The sequence below is a fragment of the Manacus candei genome, unplaced genomic scaffold (assembly GCF_025592945.1).
Source record: "Manacus candei isolate 608988 ecotype Guabito, Panama unplaced genomic scaffold, ASM2559294v1 h1tg000035l, whole genome shotgun sequence".
Taxonomy (NCBI): Eukaryota; Metazoa; Chordata; class Aves; order Passeriformes; family Pipridae; genus Manacus; species Manacus candei.
Window position 1 is genome coordinate 8,750,837 of NW_026138083.1, and position 15,799 is coordinate 8,766,635.

At 44.4% G+C, this 15,799-nt stretch overlaps 1 protein-coding gene across 1 annotated transcript; it reads left to right on the plus strand.

The window, feature by feature from the left end:
• The first annotated feature begins 7,700 nt into the window (after positions 1 to 7,700).
• On the plus strand, positions 7,701 to 15,252 carry CST7 (cystatin F). Its single transcript, XM_051793055.1, has 4 exons — positions 7,701 to 9,463; positions 13,959 to 14,131; positions 14,388 to 14,504; positions 14,987 to 15,252. The coding sequence occupies exons 1-4, from the start codon at positions 9,154 to 9,156 to the stop codon at positions 15,077 to 15,079; spliced, it is 693 nt and encodes a 230-aa protein (XP_051649015.1). The 5' UTR covers positions 7,701 to 9,153; the 3' UTR covers positions 15,080 to 15,252.
• The last annotated feature ends 547 nt before the right edge of the window (positions 15,253 to 15,799 follow it).

Genomic DNA, 15,799 nt, shown 5'->3' on the forward strand with positions numbered 1-15,799 from the left:
ATACAGATTTTCTTGAGGGTATTTTGTAAGCAGGGCTTTGTGCAATCTGATCCTCTGTATGGAAAACTGACTGTGTGCAAAGCCATCCCTCCTTCTGCTGCAGTGGAACAGCTCACACCCCTGCTCACTGAAGGATTAGACTGCTTGAAAAGAGGGAGCTGGAGAGAGCCCCTGACTGACTTTCTTAGGGGATAAAGACCAGCCAGGAGACGGTCAAGGGAAACATTCATCTTGTTTGCTCAGAGCCATGGTGCAGGTGTTCTTTCTAACATAGCTGGTCCTGGTTTGGTTTCCCAGCTGAACATGGAGGATGGCCTTTCCTCATGGGTTTTTTTTTCAATAGTTAGACCACATGGAGAGCACTTGCTTTTTATTAGGGCATGGCTTACCTGATTCCAGAGTCAGGCTGGCCGCAGTGCCCTGTCAGTTCCCCATTTCCAGGGAAAGCCCACACCCACCAGGTTTATAATTCTTCCTAGCTGGAACCAGTGTTCATCCAGTCTCTATATTTCTATAGGTCCCTTTTTTTCTTCCCTGGCCTTTGCAGGTGACAGTAACCTGCAGCACTGCCTTTCCTGATTCAAGAGAGCAGGCTCATTGTCAGTCTTCCCAACCCAAATGGAGAAGGATTGGCTTCACTTCTTCTAGGTGAACTGAGTCAGAGATAGGGTTTACTGCCATCCCCCAGCACGTCTCCAGCCCAAGAGATATCTCTGACACACTGTCACACAAACATTTATGTATGGCCTGGAGAGAAGGTTTTCAAGCCTAATCTGATATCCGAGCAACCAGCAGTTGTTGATGTGTCCATACCATCTGCAACTTCAAATAAGAGACTTTGGGCAAATTCTGTGTGTGACAGGACTAGCACACAAGGCATCCCAGTAGTTTTACAGCTGGCTCCTCATTAATAACTGCTGTTTATGCATAACAACATGAACAAATCCAAATCAAAGCAAAAAGCTATCCTGTTCACACATACACAGGCCAAGAGCCTTTCATGAACTCACTTTCAGTACACGGTTGCTTCTCCCATTTAAACTGATCTACAGAAGACAGAAACAAAATAGAATTAAATAGGTGTTGACTTATGGGTCACAGGCCCTGTAAATCAAGAGAAAACCCTCCTCTTTACTGACTCTGGCTTTCTTGCAGGTCTGCAGAGTTTAGCACTGTGGTCCCAGAGCTGAGGTTGGGCATACACATCAAGCTACTGGAGATGATTTACCATTTGACACTAATTAGATATAAAGTAAGCTCTAGGATGGAAACTACATTTATGTCAACAGAAGGTTCACGTTCAGCTGGGCACAGAGTGCTTCTCTGCTGGGAGGCCAGCAGAGGAATATTAACTCTTTTGCTTCTCCATGAATCCCAAAAAAGTCTAGCCTTCTGTGCCAAGCTCTGTCTGCTCCAAGGTTAACACCTGTCATCTTTCATCAACTGCAAGAGGAACCCCTGTCCACAGTGCACAGGACACACAGGATCCTGGACCTTCAGCCCTATTCAGAGCAGAAGTGTAGCTTACAGACACTGAGCTCAGCTCTTCTTCACCTTTTACTTTTTAGCCTGCTGTTTTACATAGAAAAATATGTTCCCATAAGAAAGAAAAGACAGGTGTTCCCAGCTCTTCAGTGACACATCTGCTGCCCTGAGTTTTCATGCAAATGTCTTGGTTCTTTGGCTCTGAATAATGTCTTTCTACAACCAAGCAGCCCTTTAGAGCTTCTGTCCAAGTTAGTTGACGATGAGGGTTCCTATGCTAAAGACATTTGTATTTCCACAGGACAAAGCTACTTTTAAATACTTGTACATCTACTCTGTAAATCTCCAAGTTTGAGGATTTTTCTTTTTCCTCCAAGGAATTGCTGGACTAATTGGTAGCTGCACCATTCTGTCCTGCAAGTGGCAGATCCCTTTTCACCTCTGCTATTCCTGCCTTCACAGTGTATTTATGGAGGACAACTCCTTTCTCCTCTTAGGAGCCTCAGCTTAGGGGCCTTCATCAAAGTCTCTACTGATTGAATCATGAGATGACAGTGGTTCAATGCCTCAAATCTGGCTGATGCTCTCCTTACCACTTATCTTCAGTGCCAGCAGCCACAGCCATGACATTACCCTGGCCTCAACCCGGGCATTGTAAGTCCACTTGCTTCCCACCCATCCTCTCTGTCAGCTGAGCACTGCTGGCACATATGTAATGAGAAAGAGATGGGGACCAAACTACTGGCATAACACCAAGAGAAACTGCTCATTGGTGGGTGTCCCATGCCTGTTGTTCCCATTTTCTCTGTCTCCTTATGCTTGGGTGATGATGCTGGGCTGCCTAGCAAGGAGGAAAAGAGCAACCTCCCAGAGTGTCATGGGGATTTTTCTCACACCTCAGTCTTCATATTAAGTTCTCCAGCTCTTTCCATCTCACAGAGGAAATCTGCAGGGTCTCATTTTACATAAGACAAAATCTTATTTTGTCTCAGGCAGCTTGTGGACAAAGTAACCATAGTTATTTTCTGTTGAGGAAAGCTGTTTCTGACAGAGAAAGCTGCTCACTGGTCTCTACTGAAACTCTGTAAGCCTGACATCCCACTGCCTCAGAAAGAGCAGCAGCCTGAAGTAAGAGAAAATAATGGGAAAACCTGATCACTACAGGGTCAGTGTCAAGAAGGTCTGCTCCCCTCCTGCATCTCTGCTCCCATTGCCAGAGATGACTCACTTTTTAGCTTTCACCCTCGGGCACAGCCAGCAAAAACAATGAGGACCACAGGGCAACACCAGTGACACACAGCTTCCCACTCCATTGGTCTTATACAGAAGAAGCGTCTTTGAGCCAGAGCAAGGACTCTGGTCATGGACCTAGGGGGGATGTGATGGAGCTTGGCTGCACCCAGGGCGCATATTGCAAAATGAGGTATACTATGTGTGATGGAAAACCAATATAGCCCCAGAGGGAGATCAAAGATGACACAGAGCTTGACCCCTTCCCACATCCTGCACAGAGCACATCTTATCATACTCCCTTGAGGCACTACAGCAGCCCTGTTTAATGGCAGCACAATTCAAAGCACTCTGACTTGCTCTGATTGTATATTTCTGGTGGAAAACAGAAAAAAATAAATCTAAGATATTTGAGAAAGCTCATTTCACAGCAATATATTTTGACATTGCAAAAAAAAACCATTTTCCACAGAAAACTCCCAACCAGTGTCTCCAGCATGACTGAATTTATTCTACCAGTCTATAACAGTGAGCAGCACTTGCTTCTGCCAAGAAAAGTGCAGAAATCCTATTAGGACAGGGTAACCAGGCATCACATTTTTCCCCAACCGCCACTGCTCAGCTCACATGGCACCTAGCATGGAGGCTAGTGTCATTTCTGGATTCTTTTATGAAACTTAAGCACAGCTCTTCCATCCTTGTTGTATACCTGGTTTGCTTCATAGGCACTAACAAAGCAGGTGCTGTTCATAACTGTCCTCTCAGGTGGAGCTGTTTTTGAGAACTCCCTGTTGCCTCCAGAAAGGGCCTTGAAGCTTTAGCTTACTGCCACTTCTACAGGCAGTGGATGGCACAGGCTCTATGACCAGCCCCAAATGCTCCCTCCCAGGGAAAGATGTTACTGTTGATTCACACACACACTGAACTCTCTAAATATAATGAGTACAAACTTTTTCTTTTTCTCTCATGACAGATTTCTCTCTACTACAATTCTGTTGTAATACTTTCTCTATTAAGCGATCTGATGTTAAAGGGAAAAGAAGCTGAATGCAGGAAAATGTAGTGAATACATGCACTACCTTTCAGGAGGGGTGGAATAGCAAAGATTGCTGTTAAACAGGCCTTGTTGCGTTCTGGGAAAAATCATTAAGCCTTGATTGATTCCTCACTTTTGTCTGCATAGAACTGGCTTAGCCACATTTTAAGCAATGGATTTCAGCAGATAATATCTGTGTGGCTCTTCAAGTCTCTGCCCAAACTGCAGGGAGAAGCCTAGTGGCTGGGAAGGGAGAGGGACTTTGCTGCCCTCACCCTAGGCTCCACATGTACTTCACATGGGAAAGGGGCATTGCAAAGCTAACACTCTGCCTAGTGTATCAATGTAAAGCACCCAGGTCTGTTTGGTTTAAATTTTATTAAGGACACAATTTTCTGCTCTCTGTGGGAGAACACAGACTGGGGCTGTTAAATCCAAGTCTCATCAGTGCTGAATAGCTGGGTACCTGCCAGACAGAGAAGCTCCATCAAGTTGTGAATGGGATTTTCAAACACGGTTGGAGAGCACAGATTTATCCTCCTTCATACTGGGAGACCTGCAGCATGTGCTGCATTGCAGACATAGGCCTACATTGCAGCGCCAATATGTCGCACTGTGTTGTGCACGTGCTTCCTCATGGCTTGTGTTAGGACTGATCCTGAATACAGAAAACACAGTGTTCATCTGAAAAGCAATTCTTGATAGCTGCCATCTTGAGACAGTCTCTCACTGCGACCCCTAGTTTGGCCATCTAAATGGCTGTTTAGCAGCTCTAACCCTCTGCAACTTCCCCTGTTGAGCTCATATCACACAACTTCCCACCTCTGAGACAACCTCTTCCCTCTTTTCAAAGAAACAGTGGCTTGCTTCCTTCAGGGTGACTCTAAGGGAGGGAAAGCATCTGTAATCAGCAGCTGTAAGCGTTCTCATCCATGAACTAGATAGAGACTTGCTAACTACTCTTAGTTGATTGCTGTGGTAGCTGGTGTCTAACAGAGTTCACAAGTTCATTTGGTGAGTGTTTTCCATGGACCTCTTGCACAACTGATTGTAGTCCACCGCAGGAACCTCCAGCACTGCTGAAACTCAAGCATTTAGCAGCATTGACCCCGAGATTAGCTCAGCTGGTTAGAGCATGGTGCTAATAACACCGAGGTTGTGGGTTTGATCCCCGTATGGGCCATTCACTTAAGAGTTGAACACAGTGATCCTTGTGGGTCCCTTCCAACTCAGAACATTCTGTGATTAACTGTCTGCCTAAGCCTGTGGCTCTGCTCAGGCAGTTTCCAAAGTTATAAGACATATTTAACTAGGTCAGTCTCCAAACAGGACCCCAGCCAGCTAACAGAACTAATGCTTCTGTGCTCTTCATATGGAGAGCATGGGAGGTTTGTTAATGTCAAAATTACTAAAATAGCCTCAAGGTAAAACATGGAGGGGTCTTAACATATGACCCATCCTATAAATAACCCACAGTGCAATCTATAGGCAATATCTGCACAGCAGCTGACAGTGCTGCTGGCAGATAAACTGAATGATGTCACAGTTGTACTCCTCAGCCCAGCCAGTAATTTCTTCTTCACTTCTCTCCTCTCTTCTCTTCTCAAGAAATGTATGGTAACCAGATTATCTTCAAGTCTTCCAGACTCCTTTCATATTTAATGGAAATTCAAAAGTTATTGCTGGTATTAAAAAACAGATGCAACTGCATAAGCCTTGATCCCTTTGAAAAATCAGTTACTTCTGCAGTGGAGGCACAGGTGGGGTGTGCTAGTGAGCTACAGAACACCTGGCAGAAAAGGCAAGGGAGTATGAGACAAGTTCTCTGCTTTGAGGTCAACTCATCAATTTCTCCTATTCATCCTACTGTTAGTGAGTACACAGACACATATTCACAACTGTCTGAATATTCACATATTCACACTGCTGACTTTATGCTACATAGGGACATATGCTCTGTACCATTTTCCTCTTCCCATATACCTCATCAAACTTGTTCAGCCACATACCTGCTCAGAAGGGTTTCAAGCATTCTGTGGCTTGTCTGGGTTACCCTGTACTGTAAAGCTGCTGCTATATGAACAGTATGGTTTTCCACTTACAAAAGGTGAGCTAGTGAGGTGTTCCTGCTGTAGGAGCAGCTGAGTCCTCACCTCAGTTGTTTATCCTAGTCCTTCTTTCTTGAATTGTCTTTCCTCTGCATCTCAACGTATTTCAGCATCTGCAAAGTGCAGGTCTTGAGTGTGGAAGATGTCATACCCATTTCTTTCAAGTTTAGGGCTTAAAAACTGAAAATTAAATATTGTGGTTTGCATTTACAGGAGTATAATTCCAACAGGATCTCTTGCAGATCCAGTTGGCATTATTCTAGGAAGCCATGGTAGCAACTGCTTGGTTGTGCTGTTTGGAAGAAGGTCTGGCCTTGAATAACTGAAGGAAAAAGCAATGATGAAGAAGTCCCCGTCATGCACCAAATGTCATGAAAATCAAATATCAATACTGTGGATTTTGCTTCTTCAGTAAAAAGGAGAATATAATTATATCCTTGGTTTATAGATAATAGAAGTATGGTGGTTTTTTTTTATTTTAATCGAAAAAGTCCTCACAGTTACCCACTGTTTCCAAAGCCTCTAGTAACTCACACTAACAGTGAGAGAAAGAAGGTAATGACCCTGCAAATTCCCTTGCAGAAAAGAGAGCAGGCTTGGTATAAACTTGCAACAAACATCTCCTACTCACACAAAAAAACAAACACAAGGGTTCTCATGTGTGTGCAAGACTTTTAAGGCCTATATAATCCAGCTCGATGCAGAAAGATCACAAGTTTGATTTAGACTGGCTCAGGACTAGCTATTTGATTAAAGCAAATGCTCTGTTTACCCTGGGATAATCAGTGAGTCTTTCCTTGCCCACTTATCCTCTCCCTGTTCAGGATGTCTGCTCACACAGGAAACAGTCACATAATGGGAAATTTAGCGAGTGGAAACTACTCCACAGAGTGCCCCACATGCCCTGTTCTGGAGTGCAGGAAGTGAACTACACATGTGTTCCAGGGAAAGTGGATGAAAGTCCTATCAGTGACCTTGAAGGACCTTCAATGATAAGAGTATCTGACTCATTTTCTGAGGTTCGATGTCAGACAAGACATCATGCTCCTCCATTCCTCCTGCAGATGGATTTGGGGCAAGAGCAGTATCTTAGGAAATGATACCTGTTTGGAATGAGACATCACAAAGGGACAATAGTCCCAGTCTCCAGTCACAAATTTTTCCACAGCACAAAAATTCCCAAGGAAAAAACCAAGTATATCCATATAGAGGAGTTTGCTGTTGTTTGTCTGTTATTGGGGGAAGGGAGTTTTTTGGTGGGATTTTTGATGTTATGTTCTTTGTGCTTTTTACATAATGGTACTCAGCACTATTAATACTACTACTCATTAGTGAGCACTCTGTTACTTCCTAGGAGAAAAGAACAGGAGAAATTTCCTCAACAAAATCATAAAAGGGGCAATAGAAAAATACAAAACTTGATGTGGAGGAGCTATAAATGATCGATTTTATGGAAAGAAGGGGAGAGGGAAGAAGGCGGGGAGAACGTCCTCCGAAGAGGGAGGCTGGGCTCCAGCACCGGGAATTACCGCCTGGTGCCCTCTAGTGCCATCACCGAATTAAGGTGGCCGTGCAACTCCACACCTACACAGCACCACAGCTCCGTGCACGTCAGCGCACGCATTACCTCTGCTAGTCACCATCCCCACTCACACCAAACACTGTCAAAGGGCTGCTCGTGGTGCCCCAGGCGCTTGTTTAAAGTGAGGAAGGAATCTGCACTCCAGAAAGATCCCCCCAAATCACTCACAGCAGGCCCCTTTCAACTCAAATCAAAAGGCCACTGTGAGCACACCAGGAAGCAAAAGGAGATGCAATGGAGGTCCTGCAGGACCTGAACCCCTTTCTGGTGCATCACATGGTAGGGATCTGGTGATGAGGGTCTCAACCACATCTTTCTTGCATGTTAGAGGACCAGACAGCCTTATAGGCTTAAGAAGACACTCTTCCAGAGTCTCTCAGTGAGGTAGAAACTGTAGAGCACAGTTCTTCAGGAGAAAGGGAGGCCTGAAAATACTTGACTGAGTCTCTACCTGTGTCGCAGTCATGGGACAGGCTACTATGTCAGCTCTAAAAAAAAAAAAAAAAGGAGGAGGAGTCAATATTGTCCTTCTCATTCTATCTCAGTGTTTTCCGCAGGGTTTGGAGTCTGATTCAGCAGACTGTGCAAGAAGGGCTGACGATAAATATGACACACCATGCTTTCCCCTTTCTTTCCTGGTGGGACATTTCAATAGAGTGTTTACTAATCCCTTCCTACAAGGAAACTCTAAGATTATTTTCCTCAAGCCTCTTATACACCATGCACATTGCCCTGCATTAGGACCTTACTTGAGGCAGCCTTTGGTCAAAAAAGAGCAGGATTCATTGTCGGGGCAAGTGAAAGGCAACCATCACCTTCCTGTTCACCTATGATAGGAGGAATAGAAACATTACTCACAGCATTCCGGTATTCTCAAATAATCTTAGAGAAGTCCTAGAGAATTAGATAAGAGATGTATCTCAAGTAAACAAGACTGGACTTTGTTTCTGCTGCTTTTAAGTATCACCTGAAGCAAACGCCCACACACAGACTGAGGTCCACCCCTCTAAGCCCTTCAGTGAGACAATAGTTCATCTCCTGGTCTCCTGAATCTGTCAGCTGGTTATTTCAGGTGGACCACAAATCTGGAAGCTAAGCCTTTTCCCCAGTTTTTCAAGCTTCTCAGCATGGGCCAACACTGCCTAGAGAGCAAGTCTCTGGAAACCATATACTGACACTGGGGAATCCAACCCTAGAACTGAAAAGCTCTGCAAGGCAGAGAGACAAAATACCCCTCTCCTCATGTTTCCCTTGGTTTCTGGAGAGCACCTAGAGAAAAACTCCTCATCTCTGAACCTAACACAGCCCTTTCCTACTGTCATAAAGCCTTCTTAAATGTAGGGTATGATGTTCTCCTCTACCATCAAAACCAAAATCTTCTTCCTGCCAGCTTTGCTCCACTCAGTCCTCTTGGGTAGATAGCCCTAAAACTTTTGTGTGTCTTTCACCCAAACCCCACATCTCTACATCAGCAGAAGTAAGACACTGGACTCATCATCTCTGTCAGGCTTCTCCACATGCAGATGCACATATACAAGCCAAGACCTACATCCACAGGGCTCACTGCCCATTTCTTAGGGATTAAGTTTCCCCCTCAAAGCACGTGACTCTTACACTCCTCACCCCCACACCATTTCCCAGTATTAGGTCACACATATCTGCCTATGCTTCTGCAAAACCCCTGAGGATCACAAAGCAAAAGTCCCTGTCTAATGCAAGGCTGGTGCTGCTATTACCAAGCCAGAGCTTTGTGGCTGGACTTCGATGTATGTGGTCATCAGCAAGAGGCAGATGATCTACGTCAGAGCTGTGATGACTCAGGGGGTTTTAGGGTGATTTTTTTCTTTCCCCCACAGCCAATAAGAGCACTCACAGAGGCATATCTTCTCCAGCAGGAAGTAGGGCAGTCACTCCCCTGTCTGCCAGGCTCCTATGAAGTGGTGGAGATGGCAGTGAACTTCATCTACAGTTGTATTGTACTTTGCTGCTTAACACTCTGGAGCTTCAACAGGACTTCATGTGGTAAGAGTGAAAAATAATTGCTTTTGTCCTTGTGTTTTAGGTTCTGTGAGTGCTGCTACCTAATGCACTGGTCAATAACAGCTCTTTTCCAACTGCTGCCCATGCTGGCTCAGCACTGCAGGGTTGAGACTGCAGCTGAAAATCCAACTGCTTAAAAGACTTTCCTTGTAGTTAAGCATGTTATCTCCATGGATATCATTTAAGGATTTTAAAGTCAACGGTTTTAACTCTGCGTGACCTTAAATACTAAATCTAAAGATTGTGGGTAACAACTTGATTGCTAGGTACAGATGGGCACTTGAGTGCCGATTAGCTGACTTTAATGAAGCATTATTCTGTATCGTTTCTTTCTTTGCTGAGCAAGGAAACTTAATTGCAGCTGCCCTTAAATCTTTAGAATGGCAGCTGCAAGCAGGAGTGTTTTTCTCTGAAGGTTTTAGTTCTACTTCAGTTTCACTTTGCCTCCCATATACTGAAAATACTGATGCACTCGGGGATGGTATTTGGTTAGCCAGTAGATTTTTGTTTCTGCTGTGGTTTTCCTTAGGTGTTGCAGAGGCATGCAGGGACTCTGGTGCATCTTAAGTGTAAAGATAAGGCCTAGCATTGCTTCTAGTAACGAGGAAGAGGTTTTGAAAGCGCCTTATAGAAAAAAAAAATCAACCTGTTTCAATCTGCCTATTTGTTTCACTGCGGGCTGGGAGGGAGCATCTACAGGATTGCTCTCTCATACTGCAGAAACGAGGTCCTGAAAGTATTACTTAAGGAAGAAAGCACAAAAGAGGTCCTCTTAATACAACATTCAGCTCCTCTCTGCAAGAACAGTCCTCGCTTGCTTGTTAAGTTTGAGCAAGAAAAGAATCTAACCCTACCATCATCCAAGAGGAGGAGCAGGAGGAGGGCTGGCTTCTCTCTCGTTCTCTCTCTCTTCACATTTACAAATCCAGAAGCAATGATGGGGTCTGAAATATGTATGCTCTGGCCCTAAGCATCTCCTGGTAGACCCACAAGAGTTTTCTGCCCAAGTCATGAGATCACATCCTCTGGGCCTCTAAGTATTGTAGGTGCCTGGGCAGGTCATGCAGTGTCTCTGCTCCTGCCCAGGACTGGATTACAATTGTTTCAGCAATGCTGGTATGCCTAGAGCCCTGCACTGCTATCTGACCCTCTGAGCCATTCTGCCTTGTGCCTGGAGCTGGACCATCACCTTACACAAATTCAACTTTTTAAGGTAATGGCACTCAAGGGCCAAGCTAGGGAAGAAACAGACAGAAAAGGTTGCAGAGAGTACAGGTGCCTCACATCAGAGAGTTTCTGAGTTTTGGAAATATAGTACTGCAAACTATTTCAAACACTAAAAGTGACTTCAGTCCAGTGTGTGTGCCATGCAGTGACCATCCTGAATGAGAAGCAAAGCACACAAAGAAAACTGAATCCTAACCTTAAGGAATCTGAGTCATCGAAGGAAAATAGGAGGGTAAAGATCTCCAGGTGATGCATTTCAGACATGTAGCCACATGTGACACTGATCAATCTACCAGGCACTGGAGTCAGGAACAAGGTCACTTTGGACTCTGACTTTTGGTTTGAGTAACACAGGTGATAGTTTTTTTCCTATAAAGTGTAATTTCAGCCAGTCTCACTCACCCTCGCACCCCATGCCTGTAAAAGACATCACCATGACTCAAGAGGTGTTGAGGGCTCTCAAAAGCCACAAAAGGACCTTGTGTTAAGACTGAAAAAGCCTATGATTTCTTCTACAAAGAAGAGTATCTGATGTTAACACCCCCATCACTGCCACACCTGACCTTCCAACAGGTGTGAAAGCACAGATTCAAGCAAGGTCCTGGTGAGCAGCAAGAAGAACCCAGGGCAGTGACCTGCTTTTAGCTTGGCAGACTATTTCAGTTGCTAGGTGAGCTCAGGATAAAACTGATTCCTATAAGCTGTTGGGTTGGTATTGATGGCACAGGTAAAAGCATGGCATTCCTGAGGGAAAGGACAGCTGGCCTTACGGGCAAACCAAAGCCTGGCTCTACCTCAAACTTCCTTTTCTGACTTCAGGCAGGTCCTGCATGACCCTCTTGAATCACCTGTGGATCCTAGTGCCTTAACCCCCTTTGACAACTGGGTAAAATGTGCTTGCTTAAGAAATACCTTCAGTCCAAGGCTCCATGGTCATGAGCTTCTGTGACTCTTGAATCCCATCCTTGCTACAGTGAGAAAATACCATCCCATAGAGAATAATCTTGGGACCCATAGGTGGATTCTGGACTATTAGGTGAAAAAACACCACCAGATTGCCCAGCAATGGCTGCACACCCAGTCCCAACATAGATCAGAGACATGGGATAGGAAAGTTCATCACCTCCACACCAAACACAAAGCCACGTGGAGAACATCTGCTCCTTTCAAACACATGGTCTCTCAGCTCCCATCTGCAAGAAAACATGGAAGTCATTAAGGTAGCTGTGGTATCAGCCAGGAAGAGATATGAATTTGGACATCCTTGGGTTGAGGAGGGATGTAGAACTGAGTCTTTTCAGGTCAAGATGTAAATCCTTGAACAGTGTTGCAAGTAGGTGCAGCAATTAACACCTGTGGAGGAGGATGTGATAGTGTAACTAGGACATATATAAGCAACCTGTAAGATAAATTTTTGCAAATTTCTATGCTGCTGATGATGACATGTAATGCTGGTTTGGTTTGGGGTTTTTTTTAAATAATCTATTTTTTAAATAGATCACCAAGACCCTGTCTTCTACTTAGGTTTCTCAGTGCAAATTGGCTTAGAGTCTATGCTCTGTGTAACTGGCTGTGAGTGAGTAATCTATTTGTGAAAAACCACTAGAGGTGATAAAAAGCTTGACTTTCACAATGGATTCAATACAAGTTCTGTGTGCACACGATCACTGCCTACACAAACACAGCATGAACTTGAGCATCATCTCCTGCACTGGCAGGTCTTAGCATTAGCAGTGGCTGCACGGCCCCTTGTGCAGGTTGAGGATTTTTTACTCTTCTTTGATTTCAGAAGTGGGAAAATGGAAAATGGAGAGGAAGCCAAATGTAAAAGGGGATGAAATAATGATATCAACTGTAAGCTTCCAGCTTCTTTTCAAGTATTGAAAAATAAGCAGAGCATGGGGAAATAGCTACACAACCAAGTAAAAATATACAATAAATGATTCTATGAAGTGCTCTAGTGTGAAAGGCAATGGGTTAACCTTCACACCCCCCAACTTCCATTTCTTCCACAACTTGTTTCTCCACTTCATGACCTTGATAATCATAGAATGGTTTGGGTTGGAAGGGACCTTAAAGATAATCTATTCCAAACACCCTGTCATGGGCAGGAACACCCTCCACTAGACCAGGTTGCTCAAAGTCCCATCCAGCCTAGCCTTGAACACTTCCAGGGATGGGGCATCCACAACTTCTCTGGGCAACATGTTCCAATGTCTTATCACCCTTTCAGTGAAGAATTTCTTCCTAATATCTAATCTAAACCTGCCCTCTGCCAGTTTAAAGCCATTACCCCTCCTCCTGTCACTACATGCCATTGTCAGAAGTCCTTCTCCATGTCTCTTGTAGGCTCCCTTCAGGTACTGAAAGGCTGCAATAAGGTCACCTAAGAACCTTCTCCAGGCTGAACAATCTCAATTCTCTCAGCTTTTCCTCATAGGAAAGGTGCTCCATCCTCTAATCATCTTCATGGCCCTCTTCTGGATTTGCTCAAACATGTCTATGTCCTTCTTATGCTGGAGGCCCCAGAGTTTGATGAAGTATTCCATGTGGGATCTTGACATTGACAGAAGATGGTCCCTGACATTTGGGTCGGGGCAACAGCACTTCAATTCTCAAAGCAGCTCATTTTACAGTGAGGAACTAGTCCAAGTTCTGCCCCAGGCCCTTCCCTGCCCAGCTGGAGAAGAGGGACACCCTGTCTTTTGTCAGTATATACAATGAGGGCATCTTCCCCTCACCTTGATCACTATCTAAATGCTTCTAACATAAAAACCTCAAGATGCTATCAAAGGCTTAAGGGTGGTGTGGGTGAGAAAGAACTTATATCTGCAAGATAAGATATGCAAACTAAGAGCAGCAGGGCTCTCTAGCCAGTGTTTGATATGTTATCAAAACTGTATTGTACTCAGAACAACCTGATCTATCTTTATAAGTAGATTCAAAGTCAGTCCTTCTATAAACTGGGAGTTGTACCAGAGACCTTTTAAATAATATTAGTGATACTCTGGCTTCTTCTAAGTCAGTTTGAGCTCTGCTATCACTTCTGGCAGCAGCTTTTTATGTCACTTCATTCCACCGGATTCTTTCACCATTTCAAACATAAAAAGGAAAATTACTTTTAATGGATGTGAGCAGAGTCCTTCTGAAGCACAAAAAGCATTGGACAGGTAAGAACGTTAAGAGGGTTAAAGGTCCCACCCTTTCAGGCAGCTGATGTATTTTACAGTCATGTTTCGTGTTGTTTCAGATATACATGTACCACCACCTCATTCAACCATGAAACCTGGCTCCCCTATCCCAGCGAACATCAACAGCCCTGGTGTTCGCAAAGCAGCTCGCTTTGGGGTTTATAGATACAACAACAGTTCCAATGACCTCTTTCTGTTTAAGGATTCACGAATAAACAAAGCCATGGTACAGGTAAGAAGAGCACACTTCTGCAGGTCCTTCAACCCATTTTCTAATTGACCCTCCTATGGCACACCCAAGACATGGCAGCCCTGATCCTCCTCAGGACTGCTATGAATGCCTAAAGCTGTCCCTCTATCGCCCTGCTACACAGGAGGGCTCTGTGTAAGTGACACACAATTTTCAGATGTAGCACTTGATTCCTAGCCAAAATTTTGGCATCTCTTTCCCCTGCCCTTACTTTAAAGGAGGAAACTACTTTCTCTAGATTGTCAGAGGGCTGAAATACATGCTCCATGTGGAAATCAAACGCACTGTGTGTGAGAAGAGGAAGCACTCCAGCCTGGACAGCTGTCACTTCCAGAGGAAAAAAAACCTGCAACAGGTGTGTCCAATTCCTTTTGGGTATTCAATAACTGCTGGAGTAACTGGAGGTGATTCTTGGCCATCTCTAGCTGTATAATCACCTTCAGACCGGCTCTGCCAAGTCCCCATAGATGTACAAGCCTCTTCTCTGTAGAGCCAGCCAGGGTGAGGTAGGATTATTATCTCTCAAGCATCCAGGGCCAGCTCTTGTCTGCAAAGAATTGAACTGGACACATCCACCTAGCCCATATCCCTGGGTGAACGTGTGCAGAAATACAGTAGGTGCTAGAGGTTTTCTAGGTGGGGGAAATCCTTACACAGGCTTTCCTGCTAGACATGATTACTTAGCAAACAGTACTCTTCCTGGGATAAAGTGGGCAGACAAAAAGATGCTCTCCTCTCCTGCCCCATCATGGCCCGCAATGCTGAGACCAACCCACAGAGAGGGGTTGAGACCAACAGACACCTGAACTTTCTCACCAATTTTCCATTTATTTGCAGACGCTGAGATGCTATTTTGAGGTCTGGATAACACCTTGGCTACAGAATGTACATGTCCCTGTTGTCCACTGTCACCAACAGCTTTCCCCATGAGACCCTGACTTACAGGGGATCTACCACCATGTGTTTTTCCTTATCTGGACTGTTGACATCAATACTAAAGTGGAGAATGTACAGAACCACCATAGAGCTTTTCTCTCAAAGTGCATGGTTGTTTTTTCCTTGAGAACGATACTCAAAAGTGACCAAGACCTGCCTTGACTGAATGTATTGCTATCCAGTTGTGTATCTCTTTTTCCAAAACTAAAGTGTACATGAACACATGTTTTCATTGATTCAGTAATGACCCATCCACGCTCTGGCTGCATTTTCAAGCACACCCAGGAAGTCGTTACACTTGCTTTATTCTGTGATAACCTTCACAAAGCCATGATGGAAGCAAGTCTAAACCACAGCACGTGTGACTACAACACCGAGGAAAGCTTTACAACAGTGGGATAGTTTGCCTGGGGATACACACATGCACAAGTTTTAAGAGTCTCCAGTGATAGGGAAAAGGTTAGACATATTTATCAGGAATGCAAGAGGTAGACAGAAGTTCTTTTTTCAAGACAGAAGTACGGATAAGAATGTCTTGAAACATAGATAGCCCAGAAATGACACAGTCTAACTACTGCTTCTACTTTAATCAAAAGCTAATCTACACTATGAAAGGGCATCACTGCAAATGCCAAGATGAATAAACTTAATCATATTCCCAAAGCATAATTCTGCTGAGGTTAAACAAAATAGTTTCATGTAGGTTAACACATG

What these genes read in the sequence shown, in the direction of transcription:
- CST7 (XM_051793055.1), top strand. Translation starts at nt 9,154, where the DNA reads ATGCAAGGCTGGTGCTGCTATTACCAAGCCAGAGCTTTGTGGCTGGAC. An exon ending in TAAACAAAGCCATGGTACAG is followed by an intron (nt 14,132 to 14,387) that starts GTAAGAAGAGCA and finishes TACTTTCTCTAG; the next exon opens with ATTGTCAGAGGGCTGAAATA. An exon ending in GGAAAAAAAACCTGCAACAG is followed by an intron (nt 14,505 to 14,986) that starts GTGTGTCCAATT and finishes ATTTATTTGCAG; the next exon opens with ACGCTGAGATGCTATTTTGA.